Source organism: Solea solea, chromosome 10 (genome assembly GCF_958295425.1).
Source record: "Solea solea chromosome 10, fSolSol10.1, whole genome shotgun sequence".
In the NCBI taxonomy this organism is placed as follows: domain Eukaryota; kingdom Metazoa; phylum Chordata; class Actinopteri; order Pleuronectiformes; family Soleidae; genus Solea; species Solea solea.
This window is the reverse complement of record NC_081143.1, coordinates 2,292,918-2,310,155: the sequence shown is the minus strand read 5'-3', so window position 1 is coordinate 2,310,155 and position 17,238 is coordinate 2,292,918. Positions and strand designations below refer to the sequence as shown.

Sequence of the window (17,238 nt, the reverse complement as noted above, 5' to 3'; positions counted from 1 at the left end):
AAAGTGCTCCCTGTTTCTGTGGGATGGCTTTATTATGTATGCCAATCACTGTGAAAATTAGACCCTATTGACAGAACAACAGCATCATATGTTTAGTAATTAGCATAAAAGGAGTTTTTTTTCCCTCTAATGTGATATTAAAGCAGAACCCATAGCTCTCCCATGGTTAACACACACCATTCCAGGCATATTGTTTCCTTTGTCTCTGTGTATATCTTTTTCGTTGTAACGACTTGTGGAAGTCAGATTGTTTTTCTTACACCAGTAACCAGATAGCTGTGTTTTGGTTTGACTCCAACTTCTTTAAGTGGACGTCAAGTCATGTAGTACTGTACAGCATCATATTTCCCATCAGTCAGCATCCTGCGTTTCCTCGGTTTAATAACTGGAGAGAAAAATGTTGTTTTCTGCCGCGCTATCATCAGCAGTAGCCTAGCTCACCAATTCTTCTTATGGTCAATCTGCAGAAGCTGACCTCTGACCTGGCTGGTGTGGAGCAGCAGAAAAAGGTTCTGCAGATGGAGCTGGAGCAGTGGAGGCAGATCACTTTCCCTCAGCAACCTGCACCACCTCCACCACCACCAGCAGCAGCAGCACCTGTAAAGGCAGAGTGCTCCTGTCAGTGCAGAACCATGCCCTCCTCTCCTAACTTTGCACTCCAGGCCCTGGAGGCAGAGGTCAAACAACTTCAAGCCAAACTAAGGTTAGTTGCTGGAAGACTTTTCTTTAAATACTCTGCTCCAAATTTAGAGCACACCTTCTGAGATTCATCTCTAAATAGGATGATGGTGTGCAAGATTGTGTTTATCTTCAATGTTTTGCACTATGAAGCTTGAGTGGATAGTACCATATATAGCATTGGCATTAATTAATTATTAGTATTAATTATTTGTGGCACATTTGTTAGGAGAGACAGTCTTTTTTTATTTACAGAGGCACATCTGGCAAATCCGTGAACAAAAGAGACACATTTGAGTTTAAACTTTCTTTTCTGCCTTTTACTATGCTCTACCAAGCAGATGTTGATCACACATGTATTTATGTTTTTAAGTCTGAAAAACCATTCCCCTTGCATTTTTCAAACATCAATATTTCTGAGTCCCTTTAATCTCTCACTGGTATGAAAGCCCCACAGTCCTTAGGGAGTTTAGAAACTCTGAGAGAAGTGCTTCGTAGGTTTTACTTAAAAATCATGATGGGTTAAAAAAAAAAAAAAAGATTCTTGAGCCTTTTTATTTATACTTCATCACCTGAAATTGCATGAGATCTCTACATGAATTTGGTTTTCTTATCATTCGATCTTATTACTGAGCACCTGTCAGAGAGATGAGAAATGAGGAATATCAGTAGAGACATGCCCTACATCACAGGGAGTGTGAGTGGTACCACCGTGTTATCACCCTCTTCACAGCCAGCTCGTCAGTGTCACTAAGCAGATTGCTGCTGTCGTTACACACCGCCTCGGAAGTCATGTCAGGTGACACCAAAAGGGAGAGGTGAGGGATGCACTGTGGGGGTGCACACATTGTCTAAAGCGTGTACTGGTACACATCCCATAAGGGACGTGGGCCCCTTTAAACCAAAGTGAACGTGCACTTTCAAATATCCATCAGCTTCATGATCAGAAGCCAACTCTTCACACTGCGCCACATGCTTCTTTTACACAAGAAGCAGAGAAAAAAAAAAAGTGAAATCATCATGTACAGGAATATGCAGAAATCTTAATGTTCTAAATACTTCATATTGATAAGCATATTAGCTTTAGCCTCATTGAAATAAATCAAGTTCTATAGTTCTTCAAATGATTATATTTCCTAATGACTTCCCTTATCTCATCCACTTTAAAAATATATATTTTCCCCTTAACCTCTTTTAGCACCTTCTACCCTCTCACTGTCGCTATAATTAGGAGGCATGCTGTGCATGACCCGTCATCATCAGTGGTGTCGTAAAAACCTTTCCCACCCCCTATCGTTCCCACTCCGACACATTAACAAACACAAGTGCCGTGTGCCCTCCCCCCAGAGTGCAAGTGCAGAGGTCACAAGGCATGTGGCAGCTAACAAAGCCCTGCGAGGCCAACTCCAGGAGAAAGACGACACGCTCCGCCAGCTGCAGGACAAGTTAGTTTCACACCTCCCTCTTCATGTCTGTTACTCCTTTCTCTCTGCGTTGTCTTCCTCTCACCGATGCTCTGCCGTACAGCTCTCACTGCACCTTATTTGGCACGCATCTCTCACAGTCTTTGTGTCTCCATCTCACTTTGTCTGCATGTTTGCACATTCTGTTCAGCTCTCATCTGTAGTGTTTGATTCCACCCTGTGGCAGCACTCTTGTCTGCTGCACTCCATTTATGCATGCTTCTCCTCTGTATGAATCATTCGTCAAATTATGCATGCGCTCATGAGTGAGTGTAAAAAAGAAAAAAAACAACTAAAGGAATTAGTGTGTATGCATACGTGTGCATGTGGGTGCCTTGTGTGTCACTAAGTGTGCGGTTGCATATGTGGGTAGCTGATATGGAGCGCTGATCAAAGCGGCATATTGATTGTTTCTGTGCCGCAGGAGGGACCATTTTGGCCCATGACACTAAAACCCACACAGCATCGCTCTGGCCTGTGGGCCACAAGCCCTAATGAGTTACATGGTTCACCTACTGTAGCACAGTCTGAATGTATAGCTATAAACAATGTACTCAAGGAAACTGTCAAGATTTGAACAGTGCTGTGCAAGGCATATATATCATTATTCTGCATTAGGATCTGATTTTTCTAATGATGGAAAGGTACAAAGAACAACTTGGCTTTGGTTTCCCTCCTGTTCTCTTTGTCTTGTTTGCTGTGTCCTCTGCTTGCCGTTCTCAATAATGCATCCAGGGCATGTGTACAATCACAGTGGGTATGTGTTTGTGTGTGACCAAAACTACTGGATCACAGTCAGACAGAGTGAACATCCCTGAGCTCAGTTTCCACGACAGCTTCAGCCTCTCCTCAGGCTCTTGTCACACTCTTACACACACACACACACACACACACATCACACACGCATAACTCACAACCTCTTCTATCCTACTACTCCATTTGCCTCCATGGAGGGACCCCTTCTCAGAATGAAAGGCATGTCTAGACGTCTCTGAAATATACATCTCAGCACACACACAGGGAGCAGGGCTGCTTCGCCTTAAAGAAGAGAAGGGGGAAAAAAAGAAATGAATTTCAAAGTACACCGGCATGTCCTCAGTCAATATCCGGCACTATGGCCCTGCCTTATTTATGAAGCTGCTTCTTTCATCTTTAGCACTGTTGTCTATCAGCCACATGAAACGTCCTCCCGTACTTCATTCTTAACAACATACACAAAAATGTGTGCTCTCCTTCTCGCTCTGTCACGCACACACACAGTTCAGACCGCTGACTGCTATCATTACAATACACGCATGTTTGATGAACAATATTGCCAACAAGGTCAGAACAAAGGGAACAAACGTGCGAGTGATGGGGATAAAGTTTGAGCTCTTTCTCTCCTTCCACTAACACTCATAAATAGAGATCACACGCTCCAGCAGAAGCACCATATATCCTTCATTCTTTTTTATCCTCTATTCTTTTTGGGGTGCAGAAGAAGAGAACATCTAAAATAAATGTTGTCGATTTAATTGCCATTAGCACTGGGGCAAAGGGAGCCGCTTGGCCTCTTATTGCCACCCTCTGTCTTTAAGTCAAATCCAGACAGTCATCTGAAAGGTTCAATATGGGTTTTCTCATTAATGGCCAAATCCGTGGGGTAACCAACCAGCGCTACTTCCCCCCAAAGTCCCCAGGCTAGACTCCTCTCTCATTTAATTTAATGTCACTCCAATAGGACAAGCTCACATTTATTTAGCCGGTCTGCCCTCAAGCATTCATCCACCTAGGGAGACGGGGACATTTACTTACACCAAAGCATTTGCTCTTGAGTTGCGTCATCTGTTTATTTAAAACACACAAACCATGATGCATGTAGGAGACAGAAATAAAAAAAAAAATCCACCGCATCTTTGAAATTAAGAAAAAAAAAATAAGAACCATTTAATTAAGTGCATCCTTATGATCTTTATTCTATTTGTTCTAATTCCCCAAAGTATAGAAATGCCTCATATTTGCCTTTTATGAAAACAGAATAAAACATGCTAACGTACTGAGCCAATTTAAAAGAAGGCGTTTCTATAATATGGTTCTGCAGAACGCTGGAATATTAAACATGTCAATACAGCAGGTTATCAGTGTAAGAAGTGACGTGTGCTGTGTGTTTGCAACACATGAGACATGGAGCGGTTTACAATACAACCTCGTCTGTGTTTAGGGAAGTATTATCCACACAGAACCAAACACAACAACACTTTTTACAGCTTATTCCCTTCATCATCAGTCTCTCCCAAGCCAATTTCCCCTGCTGATTTATTTTTATGTGTGACTCGTGCAGAGCTGAGCTGAAAATAATAAACATTTAAATACTTGATCACAGACTTTCAAGTTGTGTCAACGCTGATTTGAAATGTCGTTTGTCAAAAATGACTCCCCAGTCACACTTAGAGCGGCATTCCTCACAAGAGCACTTGTTCTAATACATGCCAGTTAGAATTATATATGCATCCTTATTTCACCCCCCTCCACTCACCCAAACAGCATGCCAGTGTATTTAGTTGTCATAATGAGCTGTCATGCCTGATGCACTGCATGGGGACACTGTGCCTGCCAGCTTTGTGTGTGTGTGTGTGTGTGTGTGTGGGATTTGTTCTCATGATTTATACTGCTGTATTTGTGTGTTTTTAAACTCCCCTTTTTTAAAATGTTTACAGGGCGAACCACACAGAGCGAGATGTGAACATGAAAAGGCAGCTGGTTGAGGACCTGAAGACGAGACTGAAGTTCTTACAGGACATGGAGAAAAGTTACAGAGGACAATTGGAGGAGCTGGAGAAGAAGGTGCACTTCATGACAATACATTTGTCTGGGTATCATAATATTCAGCATTTCTTATAGCCCAGCGTTATTGAGTTTATTCCTACTATAAATATTAAATGACTTGATTTGAATAGAATTGGGTGTGTCTCATATAAAACTGTGGTATGGCAACTATTTTGTTTTGGCTTTGTTTTTTTTTTTACATTTACAATTCCTCTTCACTTCATTGCAGGTGAAAACCTTATCAGAAGAAGCCACCAACAGGAAGGCCCTCGTTGACTCTCTGAAGAGACGACTCAACGTAGCAACATCAGAGAGAAAGCAGCATGAAACCTCCTGTACAAAACTGAAGGAGGACCTCGAAAAAAAGGTTCCCATTCTGATCAGATCACATGGATGATTTCAAATGTCTTATTATCTGGCATGTACAAATAACTCTACTGGACATTGGAACAGTGTGGATTTGAATTGAAAAGAGAACGGTTTCATTTCGGGATTTTAGAAACTGTAATTTGCATGCAGTAATCGTTCTCCCGTTACATGGTTAATAGAGAACATTTCACCACCTTCCAGGTATTTAATATTTATTGTAGTTTGAATCACATAATGTTCATCATGGGAAACATCTGAAACGCTGAAAATGATCTAAAAAAAATGTAAAGTAAACATATTTATATTCTATACATTTTAGCAGTGAATCTATGGAAAACAACTACTACAAAATAAGGTTGAGATCACTTTACTAATTGGTTCTTTCGAAAACAGGTCACACATATTCACAGAATTCACAGCCCGCTTTTTGATGTGAATTGGGTTGTTTTTTTCTGACCAACTGCTGTTTTCCTTTACAGGATCAGCGCATACATGCCTTACAGGCTCGCGTAGGAGCCAGTGAGCAGACTTTGGCTGCACTGGAACAGACTGCCACAGAGCAAATGGAAGGGTTGACCCAGAAGAGTTCCCGTGCGATGGAGAAGCTTCAGAGACAGCTCGGCATTGCCTACTCCCAGCTGGAGCAGCTTCATTCTTTCATCAAGGTGCTTTTCAAAAAAAGTTTAAATGGTCAAATCATTTAACTGTTATGATGTGAACTGACCTGCAAGTTCTTCACCTTTGAGTCTGTGTAGGTGAATCATATGCAAGATGAGTTACAAGGAAAGCTAAGGCAGTGGTCCAGGCTAATGCTGGTGCTTTGAGCAGTTGTAACACAAAGACGGTTTCAAATATTCAGCTCTCCCTTGGACATCTGGTTGAGTTCTCTAAATAACATGGTGTAACACCTGTTACCACAAATCCACAACAACCTCTACAGCTGTATGCTTTAAGCAAAAGAGCAGATCTGTCAACTGCCCAGTTAAACTGGGAATGTCCGGATGAGACCTCCATCTACTCCGCCACAGCACTGAACCAGTTGATGCTGTGTCCAGGTTTAGGTTGTGGTCATAAAACATTTAGGATCCTCGTCTCCAGTGTGGGTTTCAGAGGTGGCTGCTCTTCGTTGTTGCTGTGAGGTTGCATATCTCAAGGCATCCACTCAATAACGCAAGGAAAAGAGCGTTATCACCCTGCTACGGTTGTACCTCAACATGCCATTTAATTAGACCACTGTGCTTGTCCCAGAACACAAGCACCAGCAGAGGATCAATTTACTGAGTGCATTTTGTCCAGCGCCACTAGGCTAGGTGCCCCTTTTCAACTTGTTAGTATTAGGTTGTTTTTTTTGGGGGGGGGACCTATCACGGGAAAAAAATAAACCCTGCTGGTGGCCAGTTGGTAGCATGCTGAATGCCATTCTGTGTCTTTCTGCCGTTCATTAACTTCAAAATATTTAATTATTTAAGGTGACGGAGCATACATTTTGGCATGTTTTCCTCCTCGCTGCTGTCTCCTTTTTGTTCTGTGTACCATTTCCTCTTCTCTGTCCAGGTTACAGCCTGGGTGTGGGATCTGTGGTGCATGCATAGTGCAACTGAATGGGTTTGAGTCCAGTTGAACATAATACATGCAATAGTAATTAGACTGTTTGTCCGACTCTGAGAAATGTAATTTAGTACAATTTCGGACGCACTGTTTTTGTATAAATCTGGTTTTAGTCGGACTAACACAGTGTTTTTTTTCCGCTGACATCATGTTAATATACCGAATATCAGGATTTCTTCGTGTGGACATATTCTCTGGGAGGAGACAAAACACCACCAGGCCTTAGCGACCCTCAGGATCGAGCCGGGCGGCTTGGGTATGTGGCTAGTAGGACTGACGTTGGCACAACCTTGCTTAGTCTCTTACCTCAACCATTTGGTGGATGGATTTATGTGCATGTGCCTTAAAGAAGGTGCAGTTTGTTACAGTGCATGGGACGTCACTCTGCATCTACTGTGTGCCCAGTGGGAGCGGGCACTATTGTCTTTGTGCCGACCTAATCCATCACCCTGAGGTGTGTTGTATCAGTCTGGCAGAGACTGATAAAGACTGTCCGTCAACTCAGTTCAGTTGACGGCTGTCTGTCAAAGCAGGAAAGGGCTTGGCAGAGATAGATAGTGGGAGCGGCGTATTTGCACACACACATAAATCACGTGAAAGATTACGACACAGTTTAGTTGCCATTTTTGATTGCTTTGTCTTCCTAAAGCAGAAATATCAGAGGCTACAGACACAGTTCTTCTTGTTTGACTCACTTTGCATGAGAGAAGAGCTGGAGCTGGAGTGGATGTGCATTTCAGCCGCTGATGTCTTACGTGTGAAAGAGATCATGCAAATCAACATATAACTGAAAATAGAAGTTACATTAGGTGCAGAAACACACACATGCTGTTTACACTTATATTGCTCCTTTCCTCCATTCCCATAACCTTAGGCTGGTGGGGCCATTGTGTTGTTGTTGAGGATTCACATCATTGTTTGTCTCCCCCTAGCTCTTGTGATCCCCTATAAGAACACCAAGCCCTTTGATTGGACTGCCTGATGTCCAGAGGAGATTTACTCTTGTCGTGTATTGATCAGGACCGCAGGGCTGCACATGTGTGTGTATAAATGTGTCTGTGTGTGTCTTTATGAGCTTGTTTTTTTTTGTTCTTTGTGCTTGTATGTGCAATGTGTGTGTATTTATGTGTGGGGATTTTTTTTTTATTGTGTGCCAGCAAACCCTTTTGGCCCCTCCACACGCCCCAGGCTGTAAGCACTGCTGGTGAACTGCTAAACAGTGGCGCTGCATGGAGTGACTACCTCTCTCACTCACACACAAACACACACACTGAAGGTAGCTTTCTTAAACTGATTATTTTGACTTGTCGTCCCTGCAGAAAAGCACAGGTTGTGCACAGATTAAGGAATATGTTTTTTTTCTGCATTAATTGTATGATTGTTTTAATCACTTTGACTTGCTGTGGGTGTTTAATCTGCTGTGTGTGATCACATTACAGTATATCGTATACTTCTCATATACCCTTTGGAATGCCCTTGCTTAGTTGCATAGTCACTCAACTTTACAGTGCATTTGGACTTTGTTTTTACATGAGTGACTGTGTAATCTTACATTTAAGTATTTTTTTCCTCCTTTGCCTCATGTTTTAATGGCCCTTTGTGTCATCGTGACTGTGAACAGGTTCAGAGGTAGCTAGTTATTAAATCGAATGTCTTTTAGTTGCTCATTTGATGCCCCATCCTCATCCTGTCCAAATTAGCCCTCTGGCTGAAGTGATTGCCATACTAGCCAGGCTAAGAGCTCTTAACACACAGACACGCATGTTCATGTGTGTGCTTGCATGTGTGTGTGGTTACACACCCCCTTCCTCATTTTGTCTCGTCCATGGCAGAAAATGAGTGATAAATGCGCCCCTTAATCTCTGTCTGGATTATTCCAAATGCAGGGTTAGGTCAATTGAATGCAACCCTTGACTAGTGAGAGTGAATATCTATTAGGCTGTAAAAGAAAATAATAGGATACCTGACTGTTAGCTAATGAGTTGTGTATTCCTTAAGGGTAAACACAGCTCTCAGATCAGCAGAAAGAGCTAAAGCTGCCTTCCTTCATTATGAAATGGATAAAGATTATAATTTCTGCTTGTCCTCTTTATTCAGTGCTGTTCTCTTTATTTTTGAAATAGAAGGTCACTTGTGAAAATGGGTTTGAGTTGAAAGACAGGGAATTTTTGGCGATAATGCACAATATTGACTAATTTTGCCTGGCTCTGTGGAGCTTATAGGCTATTCTACTACTATACTTATAGGTCCGATCAAGCAATAAGCTTTAAGATTTGATGACTTTTGCAATTTTAGGAGTTAAATATTGAAATATGTCAACACCATTGCTGTTGACATTGTGGTGATTTCTCTCCACACTGTTGCTTTCTGACTTCCTTTGACCCCGATTACAACATTATGATGCTGATTTTTAGCTTTTGAAACATATCTTCTTGGCCATATTCCACATCTCAGAGTCATAAAATCAAGGGTCGAGGTCTGGAAACAAAACCATGTATATATGGTGCGTGGTATTCAAATTAAAGTCATTTGATCAGGCAAACACCAGGATTGGGTGGCATATGCATGTTTGCTAAATGATAAAACCTGCCACCGTCCAGCTCTTCATTCAGTATTCTCTTCTGAGAATCTCCACTAAACTGCACTACAACCACCTGTCCCAAATTAAGGGCTTTGTTGCTATTGAACACTATTCGTGTGTTTTACCCTCGTTGTAATGCACTTGAGTAGTTCCTTATGTTTTTACACAATGTACACCTTGCTTGCTTGGTTATATTGTGCGATGTCCAACAGTAAGTTGTATTGTTTTGTTTGTTTTTGTGTACTGCAAGTTCTCTTGTATCCAGCGTTCCCTCCTCTGACCATCTATTCCAAGGTCAGCTTTTCAGCGAGCTTACAAGGGAATGATACAGAAGATTATTGCCTCGATCAATAAGCACAAAATGAAGCAAAGGGGAGTTTACTTTATTGACTTTCTCGTGTACAGTGGCAGTTTTAACATTTAATTGTCTCTCTGTATTTAGAGCAAACTCCCATTTAGTGCCAGACAAGTGTGCCATCCCAGGCCTTCCTCGTCTCACTTGCCATGCACTTGGGCACCATTTGCAACAGCCCCTCGTAGCTTAATTATTAACCGCGTTATGCTGCCCTGTTGCACTGTGAGACACTCAGAAAGCAAATAAATAAATGAATGGCTGTATTTTCAGTAGCTCCATGTCTTTCGCTCTCTGATGCATGATTCTCTGTTTGTGCAGATTTTAGCAGAACTTGGGGTATGTTTGATATCAAAGCTCTGTTCCCTCCGCTTTCAATCGACAGGGCAACAAACCCTCAGGTCCATATTCCTACAAGGGAGCGTGAGGCGAAACTGAAGAGAATCTGAGTGTGTCAAACTCAATATTCCTCCATAATGTACTAGGCCTCACTGGCGCATGCTTGATCAATTTCATTTATTCATCTGTCAGGCAGAGCTATCCCTCTTGTTTTTCCATATCCATTTCATCATTTTCTTCTTTTTTTTATTCCTTTTTCTCTTTCCCCCTTCAGGTCTTGGCCAGTGAAATTCTTTTAGACGTTCAAGAGGTCAAGCAGCAGTTGATGAAGAGGAGGAGGTTGAGGCAGGCCAACACTGTGGCAGCAAAGGGCGGCCTCTCAGCCAAGTCTATGATCAAAGCCAAGTCCATTGCAGCCTCCATCCTCAATATGTCAGAGAATGATCTTGCAGACATAATGGACACTGATCAGGTAAGGCCAAGGGACAATGGGTCAAGATTTTCTGCTAATGCTAACTTGAGGATCTTTATGAAGCCTAGATTATGCCCACAGCACTCAACATACCTATAGATTTTCTGTTTTCTAAAATTTCGAAACGTGTTAGGTTTGTCAGGGTGTTGCGTAGTGATTGCCCAGAGGAATCAGAAAGACATTATATCATTGATATTAATCAGTAGCATTGGGTATGTTTTTGTCAGGTGAGAATAAATGAATGGCACTAAGTTTGGCCTAACCTCTGGTAACAAGTGCTTAAGATTAGTGTGGGTGGAGAGAGGAGGAAACTGCCGCCTGCTCTCACTTCATTTCACCTGGATTTAGCCTTCCCAGAATTAGTTTCTGTTTCTGTCTGACGATAAGTAAGCACCAAGTAATGTTTTGTAAAGGTGAACCACACACTCAGACATGACCCTTGTAAAGTGGGAAGTTGCTATGCAATAGAAAAGGATGGGTCCTCATGTATAAAGGTGGAGTTCTTGCTCTCAACATGATCTAAAGTCTGTCAACACCTGCAGCACCTGTCAACTTGATACAAGATTTTTTATGGCACAAGTTGAGTAAGTACAAGTATTTTCTCATTGGTAAAATCTGTTGTTGAAGTGAAGTTTCCTGCTATTGACTGTTTCAGCTTGCAAAGGTCTGAGTTCTGCACTCTTTTCCAACTTTGTGAATCGTTTCACGACCATAGATCATGCCCAGCTGTGTTGGCAATTAGCAACTCCATGTTACAATCAACCTCCCTTCCTTGGGGACTTCCTCTCATCTATCACAAGATGAGAGACGGCACACCAGGCACTTACTCACACTTGAAACCAATTTTAGCCCTTTGCAGCCCAGCTCCACCCAGTCGATGACAGGGAACAGTTTCTCACTTGACAGAAAGTCCCCCTCATCAGTGCTGAAACCTCTGTGGATTAAGTCATTCTCTTCTTTTTCTTTGCCCAGTTAAGGGTGGTTAATGGCTACTAGGTGCCTTAACATGGTGAGCATTTTTCCTGTTAATTGAACATTAATAGATCACGACATGCATACACTCACCAAGTAATTGTGATGGTCGTGTCACAGAGTGAGGTTAACCAATTAGGTTTGTGCACGTGTTACTCACTGTGTCAGAAATGGACCCCAGGAGAAATGCTAAGTGTCTGTGTGTGTATATGAACGTGCAATTAAGCTGTTTTTATGGAGAAATAAGGGCCATTTCACATGTTTTCCAACTGAAACTCCAAATGGTCTTACAACGTGTCTTTATATAGAGGTCAAGCAAGTGCAACTCTCAAACCAGCCTGAACCAAACTCTGCAGTTGAGACTACAAAAGAACTAACTTTGATACACACAGTTGTATGTCAGCAATGTTTTGAAAACATACTTCATCATCACTTTATCGGAATGTCCCGTTAGTCTTTAACTTCAGTGCATGAATTGATTCATTCAGTTGTGCGATTGAGAACACAACTGAACACAACTCACTGCGATTACTTTAAGTGACAATACTTCATTGCTACTTTTCTTGAGTTTGTGAAGAATCTTTGCAGGTGGTTTTGACATTTGAAGGCGTTGGTATTGGTACACCGTGTGATAATCAATGCAATGTTTCACTTTCTGGCATAACATAATGTTTAAATGTATTATTCCTGGATGTGGTTATATTTCTGAGGATTTTGGCAACAAATGGTCTCTTATGTAATTACCATCATCTTCCAAAAGTTACATGTGTTCCTCTCTCCACAGTCCTTGTTTGTTTTATGTAGCTCTAATTCATGAATTGATTTTCAAGCCTTTTGAAAATATAAATAAATATGTATCTACCTTCTTACCCAAGACATGAAACACCGGCAGAATCAGTGCTCTGTTGTTCTGCGTGTACATTTACCTAAACTACGCATGCTGCAGTCATTTGCCTCTATCCATAGCATGCAACTGATATTCAGAGGGCCGAGCAGCTCCAGGCTCCCTGGACAACTAGTTTTGGAGCTAATGATCCAGATGTAATAACGCTATAATTGCCTGACCAGTTTGTTTTGCACCTAATGTTAGATGAAGGGTCTGTGCTCTAATATATATCTACCAAGGGTGGACAAGCAAGCACACTGACTGACTCTCACACACATACACGGTTTCACACGCCGTGTTCAACCCTGTGGGAGACTTGAAGGAAGCAGTCACAAGAAGCCTTTTTTTTATCCAACCCCACCTTCCCCCACCCCCCAGCGACTTCTCAGTTTGTCTAAGCACCCCTCACTAATTAGGCACACACTGAAATTAGCCCAGCCACTGTTCTATCACCACTATCACACACAGAGGGTACCAGGAAGCTGGGGACTCCGAAGGTAAAACACATTTAATACAGTTATCACTCCAGACATATTACACTTGCAGACAAGGCCATACACACTATGGCATCGTGTGTCTGTAACACTCGTGCTATGAAAGGCACAAGTTCACTACTAAGAACATATTTACAGATAGATCATCCATTTTCTTTTATGGATCTGAATTTTATTTACATTAGAAATGCAACATATGCAGTCAGCTGGTGCACATACATGATATGTTTGATATGTAAACTAAGGCTTCCCATGACCTTCCTGAGCATCAACGTTGCTGTTGCTGGATGCCCTTGGTTAGATATTTATTAATCTGGAAAATTAGATTGTCTGACTCCCATTGATATTATTATATGGGTTACCACTGCACACACTTGTGATGTTAGCACCTGAAGAAGTCTCTATCAAAGATCGCATAAAGAATACATGAGCTGCCATGTGGACTTGTGGCTTTCGACAGCCCCTGCCACTCTGGACTTCACGAGAGTGTCGGTTTGCTTCGCCAGGCTTCAAGTGCAGGAGCTTTAAAATTCAGCTGCTCATACAAACGCACTTTTCCCATGTCCCTGTGAGGCAGTGCAAGGCCCGTCACATCGTTTCCAGCAGCAACACCTGGGGCACAAAGTGAAGACGGAGCACATTAGTGCTGAGGTGTACATGGCCACACAGTCGCTCTCCACCCTTCATTAGCACTAACAAGGCTACCACTCTGTTAGGTCTTTATACATGAGTAGCATGAAAACATATACTGGCATAGCCTGCCACTGAGTCTCCAGAGAACTGCTTCAAGGTCCAGGCTGGTGTGATGTTACATATCCACCCTAAAGCAGGAGACTCACATAGGCAAGTGTTAAGATATAGTAAGCAAAGCATGTTGACTTTTAATACTAAGTATTCTGTTGTCATGTCATGGGCATCATGTCTATCACCATGCATATTTTCATATTCATCGTTGTGGTTGCAGGGAACAGAGGCTCATTCCCAGAGTCCAGCAGAGCAGGAGTGGTTGGACCAACTAGACCACATCTTGCAACAAAAGGTGAGACTCACCCGTCTGCACATCGTCGCTCATTCTTTCACAGGCTCAGTCATAAGAAGTCTTGTGCAAAATACTAGCAACCTCCCTTCATGGTAAAATAATTGATCATAGCTCTTAGCTGGGGTTAGATTAGTAGAAGTGTTGACTGGGGTGTCAGAAGATAACAGAAAAATGCACTCAAAGTAATGCTCAAAGAGTGGGATCAGCTTTAATTAAACTGTTTAATAATTTTAAAACTACCAGCTGTGGCCATAAGAGCATACTCTGCACAGTCTAATATAAGATGCAACACTGCTTGACTTATTTCATCATAAAAAAAAGTACGCTTCTCTGACAGGAGGATGTTTGTTTTCTATACTGAACATTATTAATTATATTATTATTATTACTATTAATATGTATGCTAATCTTACAATCATGATTTGGAATGGAAAAATAATGTATTTAATTAGAAATTATTATAATACCAAGGATGTAAAGAAATTCAAGTGCAAAATCTTCTTCTTCAAACTCTATTGCTGGTGCTTGTTTTTCTGTCTCAGTACTTGTCATACCAAATGTTCCAGCCTACTACGGCAGGTGTTTTGCATTGTCAGTCTTCAGTGTAGAAACAACTGGATTCCAATTTTACTCAAATTTAGTAAATAGAGGATGACTTTTAGTTCCCGATCTAAAGTGTCCTGCTCCAGGCTCTGAAACAATGATGCAAAAGATAAAACAAAGGAAAGCAACTACATGCTATGTGTGAGTCTTTGTGTGAACAGCCACTCATCTGTGAGTGCTCTGCTGGAGCTTTACTGGAGTGCTGTCAACGTCTGCTCGCTGTGATATGTGTATGATTGAGAGTGTCGAGTGTGTGTGTGTGTGTGTGTGTGTGTCTTGTCTGTGTTCTTGTCAGCGGCTGCCGCAGGCACTCATGCGTCGCCTCCGCACCACGACACACACCAGACACTGTTCTCTTGTTCCCCAGATCTTCTTCTGACCTTTCCACCCACCCCCCCCCCCCACACACACACACACACACACACACACACTAATATGCGTGTGCACACACATATGCACATACACACACCTACACGCACACACACACACACAAAAGACTACACAATCCATGTTTTTCCCTTCTAGCTGGACAGCTCTCAGTCCCTGTTCTGTCTCTCTGCCATCCTCCACTGTCCCGCATTCCTTTCTCTCTTCCTCTCTCTCTCTCTCTCTCTCTCTCTCTCCCTCTCTCTCACTCTCTCTCTCAGACCCCGAGGCAGCTTGTTAGTGGGGAACTAAATATTGATTTGGCGGGCCTGTCGATGCCGGGAGAATGAGCTAGTGTCCACCAGAGACCTCGGCACCAGCAGCCTGCTATCGACATTTTCCGTGGGCAGAACAGGGGTGGTGGAGGACGGGGGGGGGGGGGTGCTTGAGCTGGTGTGGGGCGTGGAGGTGGAGAAGTGCGGAGTATGACAAGGCTGAGACTTGCCCCCAGGTCCCTGTGGGGACCACTGGGACCACCACAGTCATCCCCCTCACTAAAACTGACTTTTTCTATCCCCTTTCAAGTCCATCTTGGTCTGTTTTTATTTTTATTTATTTATTTATTTATCGTTCTACTTCTCCTCTCTTAACTCGCAGTTTCCTCGTGCTCTGATTTCTGAAGTGAATTTGGATCTTAAGGCCTTTGCAAATCAACAGCGATGTGAATAAACAGCACAAATGTTTGAATGATTAGAAGGTGAATTTCAATTCATGTGAGGCCATGAATCAAAGCTAGGACAGAGGAAACGAAATGTGTCACAGGAAGAAACTGAGGAGTTAGAAGAAATATGTGTGCGCAGCAAACACCGCAGACGAGAGCTTGCTTGGTTCAGTAGCTTATATTTGACCATTTCTGTCACAATTAACAGGAAAGGTCCTGTTGTTTGTTTTCACAATCTCACCTGTGCATTTGTTATTTTGAATATTTTTAAGTCAGATCATCACCATTCTGATTTGCTCGATGTAAAAATGCTGAAAGCAAAACTTGCTCAGTGAAATGCTGTTGCTGTTTGTGAGAAACTACGTCCGTGTGCTCAGGCCTTCGGTGTTTTAGCAGCTGACTCTGAATCAGTTCAGGTACATCTTCCACTGTGACATCTTTGTAACGGCTATGAATGCGTGTCTGGGCAATGTGTCTTCTAAAGCTGAGGAGCCAACATTTTCTGATTAAGGGAACACACTTCAAAAACTATCATACTGTACTCTCTTGATTTCTCTACTCCCTGTCATAGCTTATGAAAGGCTCACCAAGCAGAACATCTGTGAAGTGGAATGGCCTGCTCTGACACCCTGCCTGTGACAGTAATAACACACTCTCCTAATAATGATATGATCTTACCCCAGAGCTGCACTCTCACACACTTTGTTGGATAAAAAGACAGAGACAGAAATAGATGCAGCGAAAGGAAAGATGAGAGAGAGATCTGTGTCCTTAACTGGCTGCCTGTCACTGAAAGAGGATGAGGTTGTGTCCGTCTGTGTGTGTGTGTGTGGGTATCTGTACCCATTTGTGCATGTGCACGCTCGCCACAGCCTCATCTTGTCACTGTCAGTGCCTAATGGAGCTGCCAGTGGGACAGCACTTTATTATCTCAGTGGCCCTGTCAATAGCTAACCCATCACTCACTCGCTGTTGTATCCCCGCAAATGTGTGTGTTTGTGTCAGAGCACATGCCAAAGACCAGTGGAGTGACCAGTGTGTGCGTGTGTGTGTTGTTTGACATCACTGTCATGCACTGCCACATGTCAAAGTAACAAGAAAGAGAGACATCCGTAACACATTAGCAAACAGTGTTGTGGCTGTACATGTTGAGTTACTGCTCCTTTCATGCAAACAAAGTGGCATAGACTTCAGGAGGACCCTCGCCGCCGCCCCATATGTCCACTCAAAACCAAATGAAACATTGCATTCATTTCCTTGTCTCTTACCTCCACTGGTGAGTTAATGAAATCAAACCCTATGCCTCTCAGTAGAGAGCCACCATAAGCAGCGCTCCATAGCCAGGATCAAGGGACGGTGCTATCTAATAATCATGAGCAGGCCAGGGGGTGCACTGTATGGCTCCACAGCAACCCACCATGAATAAGGCCAGCAGAGAAGATGGAGTGTCCATGTGGGCCGTAGGGTCCAGGCACCGACCCGGGGAAGCA

At 42.6% G+C, this 17,238-nt stretch overlaps 1 protein-coding gene across 1 annotated transcript in view; it reads left to right on the top strand.

Annotated features, from left to right (window-relative positions):
- cntln (centlein, centrosomal protein) overlaps positions 1-17,238 on the top strand; it is a 78,314-nt gene that overhangs the window by 54,210 nt on the left and 6,866 nt on the right. Inside the window, exons 20-26 of the mRNA XM_058641777.1 lie at positions 468-707; positions 2,026-2,123; positions 4,838-4,964; positions 5,176-5,313; positions 5,795-5,980; positions 10,470-10,667; positions 13,984-14,058. Coding sequence (XP_058497760.1) covers positions 468-707; positions 2,026-2,123; positions 4,838-4,964; positions 5,176-5,313; positions 5,795-5,980; positions 10,470-10,667; positions 13,984-14,058 — 1,062 coding nt within the window. The remainder of the gene's footprint in view (positions 1-467; positions 708-2,025; positions 2,124-4,837; positions 4,965-5,175; positions 5,314-5,794; positions 5,981-10,469; positions 10,668-13,983; positions 14,059-17,238) is intronic.